Here is a 16,763-nt window from a genome sequence, read left to right as displayed (position 1 = left end):
ATAAATAACGTCAACATGTAATGTCGTTCGGTAATATCAGCTATTGACATGAACAAACTCAAAATGTGTTGATAGTTAAAAAATCTTTATTTTTTCAAATAATTCATTGAAAGTTACTTAGAAAAAGAAATACATCATTAAATTGTCTACATGAGACACAAAAGATGATATATCCCGACTTATGGTGTTTTATGTCTGTTCAAATTATGTACATTTAACATTTTGTCCAGGAAGGTGGGGGGGAAAAAACTTTTGCAACAATATAATGTTACCAGATGTTAAAAGCAACATGCATGCCATCATCAGCACTGTGATGTTTCATATTAGGAGAAAGAAAGTTTAATCGTGTGCTCAAAGTAAATTATCCTTTGACATTGTAGAAATCATCCAACAGCAACCTGCTTTGTGCTTTGGACTGCTTTGTGTAAACATAATTGACTAACAGGTGTCTTTGAAATAAACTGTGAATGGAGTAAAGGAGTAAACACTGACTGTTCTTGCATCTGAACTGTTACTTAGCCTGACCATGTAAAGTGGGAATAAATAAAAAGGAAATCAAATATAATGCTGATTCTTTGTGATACAGCAACAAGTGTGTGTGTGTGTAATCTTCGTTGTGCATGTAGGGTTTCTCCTCCAGGAGCCATGGAGACATCCCCCTGTGCCCTGAAAGTGTCTTCTCTTAGTTCAACGTCCAGATTCAGTCCAGTCTTCTCTTCAGCCAAACAGCAGCAACAACACAATGCAGACCGAATTGACAGCAATCAAGGGCACTGCAAGATGAGAGAAAATATGATGAATAATGCCACAAACCAGTCTCAGTTCAGTTAGGTCAAGATCATCAAATTGTTAGAGGAAAACAAGAATAATCTATTTTTTTTTAAACAACAGTATGCATGCAGAAAAAAAAATATATTTGAAAATGGTATTGATTTTTCAGTCATACCTCTCATTACTGTCCTCACAGAGCGGACAAGGTTCATTAGCTGCACTTTGATGCCTGGTTCATCACCAAATCCCCCAATACTTTGGTCCACACCCCAGCCAACTAGACAGAATAAAACAATGCAAACATTTAAATGGCCCTGGCCATAAGAGGCAGATCAACGTACCTGTAAGCTTTAACAACTCATTATACTGGTGTAGTTAGTTAGCTAATTGAGCAGTAACGCCAAATTATGCTAAAAAATATAGCTATCAACAGACTCATATCAACCAAATACATTCTTGCTTCCCTGTCTAGCTAAGTAGCTAGCTATCTATCATCAACCCATTTCAACAGACTAGCTAGCTAGCAAATCACTGTTGCAAGTGATGCTAAACAAAATGTGCAGACGGTCACTTACTTTTACTTAAAAATCTCTCTTCGTGCAATACGGCGACAGCATTTACACACAAAATCACCGCTTGAATAAGGGAATATAATGTAAACGCCATATCTGTAACCTGTTAGCTGACGTTAGCCACTTCACGTATTTACTTATGACGTTGCCTTAATGTATGGCAGCTTGAGAAGGACAAACAGAACGAGCAGTTCGAAAGCGTGACTTCCTGACAGATTAAAAAAAGTGGGTGCCCAACAGTATATGGCCAATGTAATACCAATACTGTATAATAATCCATACTCATGTCCAAAGGGGTAGCATTTTGTGACTATTTATTTAATGGTGTAAGTACTTGAAAACGTTACAGTAGAGCTAGCTAACGTTCCTGGGAGGTTATGGATGTATCTAGCCATAGACACACCATTGGATGGGTATCTCCTTCATTTGCACTTGATTTACTAGAAAGGTAAAGGCATATTTCCAGAAGTTTAATTTCTGTATATGAGAAAAGGTAAACATGAGTACACCACTGTGATCAGTGACAAACATTCTTGTTAATAAAGATGGAAAGAAACACATGGTCATCATGAGAATAAAAATCTTTATTAGTGTTTTATGAAGTCTGCATAATATGCCACACGCCTGAGAAGCTTATGGTCAGAAAAAAACCCTGCTCTATCAATAACGCCCTCTACTGGTAAAACTGTGAGAACTACTGTACTGACTGCTTTGCAAATATTTTACTGTTAAATACACACTACTGTTCTACTGTATAATGTATGTCTGGTCCACTTCAGATTTGTTATGTACTCTCTTCACATTCATATATTATAGGCCAATGGTACAAGGCTTCAACACTGGACCCTAACACATGGTTCAGTTCCCCAAATCCAAACTCACTAGTTGCACTTACAAAGTACAATCACTAGTGCCGTAAGGTTAATAGATGAATAACATCAATAAAGGAGAAGGGAGAAAATAGATGTTTTAAAAAATCTTGCAACAGCCACAAAATGACAATAATGGCAGACTGCAAGCTCAGTCTTGTTGTACATACTGTATTTTATAGACAAGTACAAATACAATGCACACTAATACAGAATCTATGTGCCAGTGTGCAGTTTCATTTCTCTCTTCCTTTTGTGATGTAAGAACATGGAATACTGCCAAGTTTCTGTAACATTTAGCTAAAAAATAAATCACTTATTTTGGTTGACCACTGTTTTATGGTAGACCTTTTATCCTTTACTGAGCACCAAACGGCTTCCAGAAAGCAAATGCATTTCAAGAGTGAAGAGATGAATGAGTCTAAAGAAGTTCATACAACATGCCTCAGTCACATGACCCAACCATACATTGAAGGAAAGCAGATATCAGGTTACAGGCATTTAAGCATTGATTTGTGTACTTCTGATGCAAAGTTTTTCATTTTTTAAAGAGACAAAAACTGTCTACATTACGTGGGGCTGTTTTTCTTACCCAGGCAAGGGCTTAAATTGGAATTAGATTCAAGTTGAACCTTAAAAAATCCCACTAATGATCCATGCTCTCCATAGATTGTGAGCCATGTCACTTAAAAAGAGACAGTCTTGAACATTTTAACTTTAATAAAAAGTGAACGACAGAAAGTTTAAGTATATTTATATATAAAAATATAAAAAAAAGTAGCAAAAGAAAGGGGATATAGGCTAAAAACAATAAAGAATGAAATTCATTGATACCTTCAATTCTCTAAGTGAAATAACCTTTTAATAATTCACCTTGAGAGACCTGGACACCCAGTGACACATCAAAAAAAGCTTTTACAGCTGATATTCTCTGGTCCCTGCCAAGTTTATCCAAACCTAACAGAGCCCAGAATTCACTAGCCTGCATCTGAGGCTGTGTGTGGTCCAAATGAAACGTAGCCTACCTATAATAACATTGAAGGTGCCATATAATGACAAAGAGCTAAAATGCATGTCAACTATAGCCGGATTGATTTCGCAGCTTGTTTAGTTTTTTTTGCTAAACATTCCTATATGTCCATTAAGAGGTGTCTTACAACGACACATCTGGAATAAAAATTAAAAAAAACATTCTGACAAAAGGGTAAAGAGTTAATTAGGTCAATTAAGCAATTACATTTTAAAAACATAATTGAGCATTTCCCTTCAAGGAGCAAGCGACAAAGGTAATCTTAATTTCTTAACCAAGCCAACTCTCCTGACAAAAAAAGATGGATCCATGTTTCCCAGAGAAAAGTTACTTCATGGCCAAAAAGATGGATGGATGAGTTAAACCAAAATGTATTTAGCATTCACGCTTGTGTTACTTATACAAGTATTCACCAATACTGAAAAACTATTTGTAGAATATTTTTTGGTATTTCCCCTGCCTCCAATAATTCATACCTGGACTTTAAAAATCAATTACATTTTATTTGCACCACAAATAGATCTAATATTAAGGATTTTGGGAAAAGCTATTTAACAAAGATGACAAAGATGAGTAACAAAGTGCCTAATTCTATTCTGAAAAGTCTGTCTTGCTGTGTGTGTGTGTGTGTGTTTAGACAGGGACGTGGAGCTAGGCCACATATACTATGAAGTATGTTATAGCAGAATTTCTGCAGCTTTTTTCATGATAGGACTCGCAAGTTAGAATTTGATGATCTTTGAGTGGCCGACATTTTGGGTCGTTTTCTAGCATTATGACATACTGGAGCAGCGTACAGAAGGGGAACCCATCTGAGTCAGCACTTTGTCCAGCCATTGCAGAGGTCCATTCAAATGCAGCTCAATCCAGCAGGGAGTGCTTGTGACAGTCTGCCGTCTAGTAGACAAAAAGACAAAAAGACAACAAAGCCAAATTGGTAAAATCGCTCGGCATGCAAGCACAGGAATGTCACCAAAAAACAAAGGTTAGCCTGAACTTTTCTGACTTCTTTCCCCATAACAGAAGTATTGTTGAAGAGGGACAAATCACGTTTGAATACCCCTCCCAACTCCTTAAACATTCCAATGTTTCTACAAATCCAGAAAAAAGGACCATTAGCAGGCTACAATGTTTAAACAAAAATGTATGCCAATGATTACATTAATATTACCGTCTTCCTCCGACTATCCATCTTCTACTAACAATGCCATTGTGTACTGCTGCAAGAATAAAAGTAATGATGTAATAAGTCGGTCATCATGCTTGCCTGTATTCAGCCCCCCAGCCTTTGACAAAGCTCATGCGGATGGTGCACATCCTGGTGAGTTGGTACACAGCCTCAAAGCCCTGGTTCACGGACTGGGCCAGCAGGGCGGCAAACTCCTGGTTGTTGAAGATCTTCAGGTTACAACCTGCAGTGGTGGAAAAAGTACCCAATTGTCATACTTGAGTAAAAGTAAAGATACCTTAACAGAATATGACTCAAGTAAAAGTCACCCAGTAAAATACTACTTGAGTAAAAGTCTAAAAGTATTTGGTTTTAAATATCAAATTGTATTTGTCACATACACATGTTTAGCAGATGTTATTGCAGGTGTAGCGAAATGCTTGTGCTTCTAGCTCCGACAGTGCAGTAATATCTAACAAGTAATATCTAACAATTTCACAACATATACCCAATACAAACAAATCTAGTAAGGAATGGAATTTAAGAATATATACATATATGGACAAGCAATGACAGAGCGGCATGGACTAAGATACAGTAGAATATTATAGAATAGAATACAGTATATACATATGAGATGAGTAGTGCAAGACATGTAAATATTATTAAAGTGACTAGTGTTCCATTTCTTAAAGTGGCCAGTGATTTCAAAAGGCAGCAGCAGCCTCTAATGTGCTAGTGATGGCTATTTAACAGTCTGATGGCCTTGAGATAGAAGCTGTTTTTCATTCTCTCGGTCCCAGCTTTGATGCACCTGTACTGACCTCGCCTTCTGGATGATAGCAGGGTGAACAGGCAGTGGCTCGGGTGTTTGATGTCCTTGATGATCTTTTTGGCCTTCCTGTGACAACGGGTGCTGTAGGTGTCTTGAAGGGCGGGTAGTTTGCCCCCGGTAATGCGTTTGGCAGATCGCACCACCGGCGGTGATACAGCCTGACAGGATGCTCTCAATTGTGCATCTGTAAAAGTTTGTGAGGGTTTTAGGTGACAAGCCACATTTCTTCAGCCTCCTGAGGTTGAAGAGGCTCTGTTGCGCCTTCTTCACCACACTGTCTGCGTGGGTGGACCATTTCAGTTTGTCAGTGATGTGTACGCCAAGGAACTTGAAGCTTTCCACCTTCTCCACTGCGGTCCCGTCGATGTGGATAGGGGGGTGCACCCTCTGCTGTTTCCTGAAGTCCACGATCATGTCCTTTGTTTTGTTGATGTTGAGTGAGAGGTTATTTTCCTGGCACCACACTCCCAGAGGCCTCAACTCCTCCCTGTAGGCGGTCTCGTCATTGTTGGTAATCAAGCCTATTACTGTTGTGTCATCTGCAAACATGATGATTGAGTTGGAGGCGTGCTTGGCCACGCAGTCATGGGTGAACAGGGAGTGCAGGAGGGGGCTGAGCACGCACCCTTGTGGGGCCCCAGTGTTGAGGATCAGCGAAGTGGAGATGTTGTTTCCTACCTTCACCACCTGGGGGCAGCCCGTCAGGAAGTCCAGGACCCAGTTGCACAGAGCGGGGTTCAGACCCAGGGCCTCAAGCTTAATGATGAGCTTGGAGGGTACTATGGTGTTGAATGCTGAGCTATAGTCAATGAACAGCATTCTTACATAGGTATTCCTCTTGTCCAGATGGGATTGGGCAGTGTGTAGTGTGATGGTCTGACAAATCGGAATCCACAATATACTTAAGTATCAAAAGTAAAAAATAATTTCAAATTCCTTATATTAAGCAAATATTTTTAATTTACGGATAGTCAGGGGCACACTCCAACAGTCAGACATCATTTACAAACAAAGCATTTGTGTTTCGTGAGTCCGTCAGATCAGAGGCAGTAGGGATGACCAGGGATGATTAGTGAGTGAATTGGACAATTTTCCTGATCGGCTAAGCATTAAAAATGTAACAAGTACTTTTGGGTGTCAGGGAAATGTATACATTTTCTTTAGGAATGTAGTGAAGTAAAACTAAAAGTTGTCAAAAATAGAAATAGTAAAGTAAAGTACAGATACCCCAAAAAACTACATAAATAGTACATTAAAGTATTTTTACTTAAGTACTGTACACCATCAATACACCAAGTCACTACAAAGATACAGGCGTCCTTCCTAACTCAGTTGCCGGAGAGGAAGGAAACCGCTCAGGGATTTCACCATGAGGCCAAATGTTGCATAATCTAGGTGTGCAAAGCTCTTAGAGACTTACAGCTGTAATCGCTGCCAAAAGGTGCTTCTATAAAGTATTGACTTAGGGGTGTGAATATACAGTGGGGGGAAAAAAGTATTTAGTCAGCCACCAATTGTGCAAGTTCTCCCATTTAAAAAGATGAGAGAGGCCTGTACATTTCATCATAGGTACACGTCAACTATGACAGACAAAATGAGATTTTTTTCCCCAGACAATCACATTGTAGGATTATTAATGAATTTATTTGCAAATTATGGTGGAAAATAAGTATTTGGTCAATAACAAAAGTTTCTCAATACTTTGTTATATACCCTTTGTTGGCAATGACACAGGTCAAACGTTTTCTGTAAGTCTTTACAAGGTTTTCACACACTGTTGCTGGTATTTTGGCCCATTCCTCCATGCAGATCTCCTCTAGAGCAGTGATGTTTTGGGGCTGTCGCTGGGCAACACAGACTTTCAACTCCCTCCAAAGATTTTCTATGGGGTTGAGATCTGGAGACTGGCTAGGCCACTCCAGGACCTTGAAATGCTTCTTACGAAGCCACTCCTTCGTTGCCCGGACGGTGTGTTTGGGATCATTGTCATGCTGAAAGACCCAGCCACGTTTCATCTTCAATGCCCTTGCTGATGGAAGGAGGTTTTCACTCAAAATCTCACGATACATGGCCCCATTCATTCTTTCCTTTACACGGATCAGTCGTCCTGGTCCCTTTGCAGAAAAACAGCCCCAAAGCATGATGTTTCCACCCCCATGCTTCACAGTAGGTATGGTGTTCTTTGGATGCAACTCAGCATTCTTTGTCCTCCAAACACGACGAGTTGAGTTTTTACCAAAAAGTTATATGGAGTGGAGTTTGGAGTGTGACTGTTTGAGGTTGTGGACAGGTGTCTTTTATACTGATAACAAGTTCAAACAGGTGCCATTAATACAGGTAACGAGTGGAGGACAGAGGAGCCTCTTAAAGAAGAAGTTACAGGTCTGTGAGAGCCAGAAATCTTGCTTGTTTGTAGGTGACCAAATACTTATTTTCCACCATAATTTGCAAATAAATTCATTAAAAATCCTACAATGTGATTTTCTGGATTTTTTTCTTCTCAATTTGTCTGTCATAGTTGACGTGTACCTATGATGAAAATTACAGGCCTCTCTCATCTTTTTAAGTGGGAGAACTTGCACAATTGGTGGCTGACTAAATACTTTTTTTCCCCACTGTACTTATGTAAATGAGATATTTCTGTATTTCATTTTCAATAAATGTGCAAAAATTTCTCTAAACATGTTTGCACTTTGTCAATATGGGGTATTGTGTGTAGATGGGTGAGAATGTTTTTATTTAATCCATTTTTAATTCAGGCTATAACAACAAAATGTGGAATAAGTCAAGGGGTATGAATACTTTCTGAAGGCACTGTATATCGATTTACTCTCCTTAAATACAAGTTATCTGATTTATTCATTTCAGTCTAATTGTTTAATGAATGTTTTGCCGCCATCTCCTGATATCAGGGCATAAAAACTACAATCCGTCTCCTGAATTAGTCTAATGCGCATGTGCGCCCAGCTGGCACACTAGGCCCGGGCTCATTTTCCCCTGGCTAAACTAGCTGGCTAGCTCAACAATGCTAGTTTTCGTCCTCATTGCCAAACTTCAAATACCGCAACTTCAAAACTCCTTTGCTAGTTATACAATCATATAACTAAGACATTTGCTGGAAAGAAACTTGAAAATGATGTATTGTTTTATTGAATAGTCATGACTGGTTTGAGATATCTGACGTAAGACGACGGTGGCGAAGGAAATCATTGATACTTAACGCGGATCCAAGTTCAGTTTGGAGATCCACCGGCATCATTGACGTAGGGTTAGCTGGATGTTTCTGACTGGTCTTGGAACTGTGACAAAGGGCAGCCTCTCCCCGCTTGGCTCGATGGGATATGTAGTGATTTTGCCAACACAGCCAGATATGTACACAGTCTTGTACCCTCAACCTTTTTTCAACTGACCATCGTATTTATTGATTAAATCTGACTTTATACACTACATGACCAACAGTATGTGGAACATCTCATTTCAAAAGCATGGGCATTATTATGAAGTTGGTCCCACCTTTGCTGCTATAACAGCCTCCACTATTTTGGGAAGGCTTTCCATTAGACGATCTTGCTTCCATTCAGCCACAAGAGCATTTGTGAGATCAGGCACTGATGTGAGGCGATTAGGCCTGGCTCGCTGTTCGATGGGGTTGAGGTCAGGGCTCTGTGTAGGCCAGTCAAGTTCTTCCACACCGATCGACAAACCATTTCTGTATGGACCTCGCTTTGTGCACAGGGGCATTGTCATACTGAAACAGGAAAGGGCCTTCTCCAAACTGTTACCACAAAATTGGAATCACAGAATCATCTAGAATGTCATTGTATGCTGTAGGGTTAAGATTTCCCTTCACTGGAACTAAGGGGCGTAGCCCGAACCATGAAAAACAGCCCCAGACCATTATTCCTCCTCCACCAAACTTTACAGTTGGCACTATGCATTGGGGCAGGTAGCGTTCTCCTGGCATCCTGATGGTGAAGCGTGATTCATCACTCCAGAGAACACGTTTCCACTGCTCCAGAGTCCAAAGGTGGCAAGCTTTACACCACTCCAGCCGGCGCTTCTCATTGCGCATTGGGATCTTAGGCTTGTGTGCGGCATGAAGCACCCGACGAACAGTTCTTGTGCTGACGTTACTTCGAGGCAGTTTGGAACTCGGAAGTGAGTGTGAGCTTGTGTGGTCTACCACTTCGCAGCTGAGCCGTTGTTCCTCCTAGACATTTCCATTTCACAATAACAGCACTTACTGTTGACCGGCACAGCTCTAGCAGAAATTTGACGAACAGACTTGTTGGAAAGGTGGCATCCTATGACGGTGCCACGTTGAAAGTCACTGAGCTCTTCAGTAAGGCCATTCTACTGCCAATGTTTGTCATTGGAAATTGCATGGCTGTGTGCACAATTTTATACACCCGTCAGCAATGGGTGTGGCTGAAATAGCCGAATCCAGTAATTTGAAGGGGTATCCACATACTTTTGTATATATATATATATATATATATATATATATATAGTGTATAATGAGTAATCCAGGAATGTCACAAGTTAATTGACGAGAAAACGCGAGAAAATAGCAACTCTACATATCGCTATGACTACAATGAATGGCTAAATTACTTTCGGACACTAAGGGTCCGCGGAGCTCCTCCTCACCACTCTCAAGTATTTGAATACTAACGACCGTTCGGATATTCAAATAACCGTGCCCATCCCTACTGGGCATCATGTACAGACTTTTAAAAGAAAAATCATAACAAGTAAAGCCTGCAGAACCACCCTGCTATCAATCTTATATTGGCTGTAGAACCAAGTAGTAAGACTGACTAAACATGGAATAAAAACCTGAGAAAAATGATTTGTAATACTAAGTAATTATTTTAGGAATACACTGAAAATCTAAGAAATTGTGTTTGTCTAAGTTACCTGGAGGAATTTTACACACGGTTGCTGGGTGCCACCCATACCGCTGGTTGCAGTTTGGACTTTGAACAAAGATGGCGCTATCACTGAGACACTCAGCAAACACCTCACCGCCAATATAGTACAGCCTGACTCCTCTTCCTGTGGAAATAACAAAAAATAAATAAGCATGAGTATTTCTGCTACAAAACATCTGTTGTTAAATCACAGCACAATTCCTGGGCAAATCTGAATTGGCACCCTATTCCTTTTAGCCAAAGCCTTCAAAAGTAGTGCACTACATAGGAAATAGTGTGCCGTTTGTGACATAGCCCCTGTTGTACCTATATGCCTCCTGGTCATCTCCACAGTGGCATTCCTGTTGACGTTGGAGAGCAGGCCCAAACAGAAACGCTCTGAGTTGGAGGGGTCTGTGAAACCGTCCACGGTCAGAGAGGGCTGCGAGGCGTGGAAGGTCTCTCCAACACGCTGGTTCAGCTCATAGTAAGCTATAGAGCACCAGAACGCAGGCTCAGAGTAGGTCACCGGCTGCAGGTCTGGGGGGGAAAAAGTGAGATGTCCTCTGTAGCTCAATTGGTAGAGCATGGCGCTTGTAACGCCAGGGTAGTGGGTTCGATCCCCGGGACTACCCATACATAAAAATGTATGCACACATGACTAAGTCGCTTTGGATAAAAGCGTCTGCTAAATGGCATATTAATATTAATAAAAGGCATAGACCAATGATCTCCAGAGTGGGCACTGGGCTGTCTAAATTGTACTCAATGGCTGTTTACACAGGCAGTCCAATTTTGCCAAATCACATCATGTCTTTTTCAGAGCTGGTCTCATTGGTCAAAAGACAAATTACACACAAAAAAAGGGAAAAAAATAAGATTTGGCCTGCCTGTGTAAATGCAGTCAATGAGTTTGGTCACATTTTGTCAGATGATCAATTACTGGTCCTTCAGACATAGAGCAGGTGTGAAAAGACAATTCTTCTTACCCATGCTATGATTGACTGGTGAGAGGGTGCCGGGGGACAATTCAGCAGGAGAACCTGACATGGGAGAAAACAGGAAATTATAAAGTTGCATGGTCAGATTTATTGGTGCAAAGAATCTACTAAGATATTTCATCAAATCTAAACTTGGCAACAGTTTGACAACCGTTTTACTTTTGTTATTTTATGTTAGAACTTCCTATTTGAGGTAAGTGGAATATACCTGTGTCCATACTTTGATTCATCGGTTGATCGCTGGCTTCCCCATCCTCACTTATATATCCAGGTGGTGGCGTTTCTATAGTAACAGGGGAGTGAAAACACTGTTGAGCTGAAATGAATACCTCGTTATCATCAATTCTATTTGCATATCAACTCATGGTAGATGCACAAACCTGGTATGTAGTTATTTGGAGGCTCGATCCCCGCAGGAAAGTTTGTGTTCTCGGGTATGGAATGAGTGTAGTCATCCAATGGGGGCAGTTCTGTCAGAATTTCCGAGTGTCTTGGCACAAGTACAGGTGGCAGAACTAGAGGAAAGGTGGAGAGAAGATTCTTCAATGTCAAACAAAGTTCAAAAGAAGTGACATCTTTACAAAACATAATTGAAGACTATTCTAACACCACTTTTAGCCTCTCTTACAAATATATATTTTTTTTATGTCTAATTCCAGAACGAAGAATGTCACAACTAGCTGTTAACATGGGCTTTGATGGCACCTACAAGTCAGCACATACACTAACGGTTCAAACGACAGCCTACCTGGGGTCTCCACCCTCTGGTAGTGGTAGGGGTTGATGCAGACCTCATCCTTCTTGAGGTGGAAGGCGTACTCGCAGGCCTCGATGGCGCGCAGTTCATGGTGGCTGTGCAGGTCGGGCCATCGCCACAAGCGGCAGTAGATGACATGAGGAAGACCCTTTCTGTGTGAGACCTGCAGGCGCCCATCCAGGGATCTGACAGGACGGGCAATGGAGGAGATAGGTATGAAAAGTTAGTGTGGGGAAAGGAGGAAAAGGGGGAGGAATCGATAGGAGGAATAGAAGGAGATGCATGTGGCCAGGAAAACAAAAGGTGGGGGTGTGGAGAGGGGAGGTGGGGAATGATGAAGTGAGATGAGAATGAGAGGGATGAATGGAATTTGTGTTCTCAATGTCCCTCACCCCCCTGGAATGATTACTTCCCACATCAAGGTTGTACAAAAGTATGTAGCATAGGACAGTTGAGGATAGTCACCTGGTTTGGTCAGGGTAGCTGTATAGGCCTGAGGTATCCCACTGTTCTATCGTATTTGGTGTACTCAGTCCCCATATTTCAGAGCAATTGCTGTGCACAGAAAAACCAAACAACAAAACAAAACAAAAACAAAATGATAAACATGGGGCATGAGTCATTCAGAAATACCAGTATGGGTAATGTAAACATTAAAAGGCGTCTTTTATTAGAGTCATTTTCAATTAGGTATTTCATTATTTCAGTTCGGAAGTGAAAAAAAATAGCCGTCAAATAAGAGAAGCCTTTTGACAGAATAAAGAAAAACAACGGCATAAGATGGGAGTACAGTAGTATATCCACAAACAAACAGTATGCCAGACAATAAAAACATTACTACTGTGGCGTATCAAATTTTGGGAATAACTGAAACATTTCCACCACAGCTGTGTAGGTCGCAAGCACTTGACTTATCTTGAGACATTTAAGTAAACACAGAAGACACAAAATGGGACTAAAAGGAAAGGAGGGCGCAACCTTGGAAAAAAGTACATTTCCAATTAACCACCCTCTATATTTCACTTTGTGATTGTAATGGACACGTAGAAAGGAATGATAAAACATAAATAACTCTAGAAATAAAATAAAAATGAAATGGGGAAATATGATGTGATAGTTGCTGCTCATACAATATCCTGACTTCAAAGCTGATATATCCTACTTCTGAAGTGGGACTGAATCTAAACTATAGGCTAAGCCCTATATATTTTGTGTTCTAAAAGCTCTGAAATTGGTTCTAAACTTCTCTCTAATATATACGCATGACATGAAGATTGGTTAGTTGCATTAAACTTTACTTTAACTTCTTTGCAAGACCATCAATTATAGGCCTAGACAATACAAGCTCTATACCAATTTACTCCGTTTCTAATAAACATACTAAACATCTGAACTGTTCTTAGCTGGTCATCATTGAATCAAAAGGTATTTTACAACACACAACATTTCCCAGAGAACATGTTCTACTCTAGGACATCAAGGTTAACTGGCTGATAAGGAATGTTCTCACCCTACACCCTCAGACAAATGTGATACAAGTACATGGCGGGAGGCTAAGTCAGTGTTTACAAAACAAACTGTTGCGCCATTTCTGAGATTCAATGGAAGACAGACAGTAGCAGCCTATAAAATGTGAAAGAATTTGGGAGTTGCTAAGACCTCTATGTATTGGGACCTTGTATGTTACATGCTGTTTAAGGAAAGATGATGCCACAAGAGGGTTAGCCGATACTAAATAATCATCTCCAGACAACATACAGGAAACTGCCAAAATAAAGGAAACACTTGAGTAAATGAGGGATACAAAGTATATTGAAAGCAGGTAATTCCACACAGGAGTGGTTCCTGAGTTAATTATGGAATTACCATCCCATCATGCTAAGGATCATGTCTAAAAATGCCCAGTTGCGCATTATTTTGTCTACCATGGCTAGAAGAGATCTGTGACTTTGAAAGAGGGGTCTCAAAGGGGCATAGGGGGTTTAAAGGGTGGGTGGGTATGTCTCTCAGTCATCAGATCTCACCCCAATTGAACACTTACGGGAGATTCTGTAGTGGCGCCTGAGACAGCATTTTCCACCACCAACAAAACACAGAATAATGGAATTTCTCATGGTAGAATGGTGTCGTATCATTCCAATAGAGTTCCAGACACTTGTAGAATCTATGCCATGGCGCACTGAAGCTGTTCTGGCGGCTCGTGATGGCCGAACGCCCTATTAAGACAGTTTGTCTGCGTTTACACAGGCAGCCCAATTCTGATCTTTATTTCACTGATTGGTGTTTCGAACATTCAGATCAGCTCTGAAAAATATCTGATGTTATTGGTCAAAAGACCAATTAGTGAAAAATAATTGGGCTTCCTTTGTAAACGCAGCCATAATGTTGGTGGAATTGGGCTGCCTTTGTAAATGCAGCCATAATGTTGGTATTTCCTTTAATTTGGCAGTTACCTGTAAGTTTCTGATGCATGGTCAACTGTTCATTCTACAGAACCATACAACGACTGTAGGCAAACCCTAGCTCTGTGTTACCTGGCATTGGGTTACGGTTACTTACCTGGGGATGGTGACACACTTGGTGTTGCAGTTCTGGGTGGTGATGGCCTTCTCCAGCTCGTCCAGCTGTCCAGTCTTCTTCAGCTTCTTCACCAGGCTCTTGACAGCCTTCTCACACCACTTCTCCTCCTGGCCGTTCTGCTCTCCTCCCCCGGCGCCACTGCCTGACTTCTTCCACCCCAGGAGCCTCTTAACTACTGGAGGGGTGAAAGGCAAGATGGAGGACATTTTGGGTGTAGCGAGGAGTCGTCTTGAGAGAACTCAAACACACACCGAGGCAGAGGGGACCTGGAGGAAGGGAGGCACAGTTTAGCCCTTTCTCTGGTGTGGTCCCTCTGTTTCGTGAGGAATCCCAGGGCTGGAGTGAGGAGGAGCTGGATATGTGCAAAAGAGATGACACCTGAGGAGACACCTGAGGAGGTAAAATCAAAACACAGGAATTCAGTAATCAAAGTCTGAATAAAGAGATTGTGAGTGCATTCAATTGTGTGTGGGGTCCATTTCAAATTGAATGGGTGGTCTTGAAAAACGTGTTAGATAAATCCCACCATATAATCTCATCAGCAACAATTGTAGTTACATAATATATCTAATTATAGAGGCGACTCGAACACTCAGTGGATTGGATCACTAGCAGCAAGTAAACATAACATACCATTGTTTGCGAATAGACATGTAGCCACAAAAGGAACATTTCATACCAGTGTGGGTGGATGCTGTATAACACCACATATTTATTATAAAGGTGATTAGCTATCTACCGTGGTATACTGTTAAATTGATAAACTCCATTGTTGGTTAGTTTATATATTGCAGCTAGTAGCAAACTAGCTATCTCGGCTAAGGGGCTACTTAGCCCCATAGCTAGCTGATACTTTCAGGCCAGTTAGTTGATAGGCATTTTATCAGCTCTACAAATCTATTATTTTAGTTAGTTAAGTTAGCAATTGTTTACTCATAAGGTAGCAAGCCATGAAAGGCTGTGGAAATTATTGAGTACATGACTCGTATGGTGGGAATACATTATCGCCAATTCCTTTTGTTGTGAAAACAACAATTAGCTAGCTAAGGTTAGCTACCTAACTCAGGCATTCTATACAGCTAAATGACTGGTTAGCTAGCTACAATGAAACAATGGTTTGATTGAGACATACATCACCATAATTGGCAGTTACAATAACAATCATGTTTATGGTATGTTAATACTAGAAGTGATAAATAAGCAAACTAACGTTAGCTAGCTAGCCCAAATAAAAAAACGGGCTAACGTTAGCTTGCTAGCTGTCGTTAGCTAACAACATCAAAGTCGAGGGAAAATTAAAAGCATTACATTACCCTGATGATGAAGCTCACGAGCTCTTCTCTGTGTAAAGATATGTGCAATAAACAAAGTGAGAAACTCCTCAAAAACAAAGGGATACTTTTTCTTTAAAAAAAAAAAAACTATAAATGTAGCGGCTATCTCGACGAGAAAATTGTTGCCTTTTCTCAAGTCTGATAACTAGCTAGCTGTTAAGCTTCACAAGCTATCTAGACCTGAACAAGAAACACACCCTAGCAGGCTAGCTGCATTCAGAATCTTAATCCCTCCTATCACCTGATTGGATAAAACAAGACAATCATATTACTTTCGTAGACCGGATTGGTCTAAAGCAATGTCAATCTGTATTGTTTATTTGACAGCATGGCTTGTTTTTACAATCTGTCATTTTCGGGGAGGAACTAGCCCTCCATTGTTGTTGTTTTTTGTAGAATTTGTTATAGCTGTTCATCCTTTCTCATATTCCATAAAGACTAGAGGTGAGGAAAGACATATTGAGTGTACTATAACAGGTACCGGTATCCCCTAATTTGTTAAGAAATTATGCCCAATGGGTCCACAGGAACAAATATAAGATTTCATGCAAAAATCCAGGCGAGGCCACTTTTCACAACAAGGTTGATGAGATAACGTATATTACGTTTTTGTTTCACAGTAGCAACCGAGGCCGATGTATATTTCATTCCTCACTTGAAATAATCACCTATCAAAACATCTGGGAAAATTAAAGCAGGTTTCAAAACTCTTCCTAGTACACCATACGTAAAAAAAATGTATGCATACATGACTGTAAGTCGCTTTGGATAAAAGCGTCTGCTAAATGGCATATTATATATATATTATATATGTCAGTAACCACATCGATGAAGGAAGGATGCAATTTAAAAAGTATTCTAACGGGGCTAATAACTCGTGGCTTCTTTCCGGCAGAAGCTGAATTCCTGCCTGAAAGTGATTGTGGTGCCGTG

General features: G+C 40.5%; 2 protein-coding genes across 5 annotated transcripts; both read right to left on the bottom strand.

Moving 5' to 3' along the window:
* Positions 1 to 68: 68 nt before the first annotated feature.
* On the bottom strand, positions 69 to 1,501 carry LOC121584648 (immediate early response 3-interacting protein 1). Its single transcript, XM_041900657.1, has 3 exons — positions 1,347 to 1,501; positions 947 to 1,048; positions 69 to 773 (listed from the first exon to the last, which is right to left on the bottom strand). The coding sequence occupies exons 1-3, from the start codon at positions 1,435 to 1,437 to the stop codon at positions 718 to 720; spliced, it is 249 nt and encodes an 82-aa protein (XP_041756591.1). The 5' UTR covers positions 1,438 to 1,501; the 3' UTR covers positions 69 to 717.
* Positions 1,502 to 1,906: 405 nt separating this feature from the next.
* LOC121584646 (mothers against decapentaplegic homolog 2) lies at positions 1,907 to 16,029 on the bottom strand. 4 transcript variants are annotated; one of them, XM_041900651.2, is made up of 11 exons: positions 15,810 to 16,029; positions 14,476 to 14,886; positions 12,382 to 12,471; positions 11,908 to 12,101; positions 11,540 to 11,674; positions 11,368 to 11,442; positions 11,148 to 11,201; positions 10,486 to 10,698; positions 10,166 to 10,303; positions 4,510 to 4,654; positions 1,907 to 4,139 (listed from the first exon to the last, which is right to left on the bottom strand). In XM_041900651.2, exons 2-11 carry the CDS (start codon positions 14,700 to 14,702, stop codon positions 4,016 to 4,018), a joined length of 1,395 nt encoding a protein of 464 aa, XP_041756585.1. In that variant the 5' UTR covers positions 14,703 to 14,886; positions 15,810 to 16,029; the 3' UTR covers positions 1,907 to 4,015. The 4 variants fall into 4 exon arrangements, with proteins under 4 accessions (XP_041756585.1, XP_041756587.1, XP_041756586.1 ...); XM_041900653.2 differs by having other exon boundaries at positions 11,380 to 11,442; XM_041900652.2 differs by having other exon boundaries at positions 14,476 to 14,762.
* Between the last annotated feature and the right edge of the window lie 734 nt (positions 16,030 to 16,763).

The sequence above is a fragment of the Coregonus clupeaformis genome, chromosome 16 (assembly GCF_020615455.1).
Source record: "Coregonus clupeaformis isolate EN_2021a chromosome 16, ASM2061545v1, whole genome shotgun sequence".
NCBI lineage: Eukaryota > Metazoa > Chordata > Actinopteri > Salmoniformes > Salmonidae > Coregonus > Coregonus clupeaformis.
This window is presented reverse-complemented; position numbering and strand designations above follow the sequence as displayed.

Coding starts and splice junctions, on each gene's coding strand:
- LOC121584648 (XM_041900657.1), bottom strand. CDS start 1,437: ATGGCGTTTACATTATATTCCCTTATTCAAGCGGTGATTTTGTGTGTA. Junction 1,049..1,346: donor AGAGAGATTTTTAAGTAAAA/GTAAGTGACCGT, acceptor TATTCTGTCTAG/TTGGCTGGGGTGTGGACCAA. Junction 774..946: donor TGTGAGGACAGTAATGAGAG/GTATGACTGAAA, acceptor CTCATCTTGCAG/TGCCCTTGATTGCTGTCAAT.
- LOC121584646 (XM_041900651.2), bottom strand. CDS start 14,702: ATGTCCTCCATCTTGCCTTTCACCCCTCCAGTAGTTAAGAGGCTCCTG. Junction 12,102..12,381: donor AGCTACCCTGACCAAACCAG/GTGACTATCCTC, acceptor CCGTCCTGTCAG/ATCCCTGGATGGGCGCCTGC. Junction 10,699..11,147: donor ACCAGTCAATCATAGCATGG/GTAAGAAGAATT, acceptor TTTCCCCCCCAG/ACCTGCAGCCGGTGACCTAC.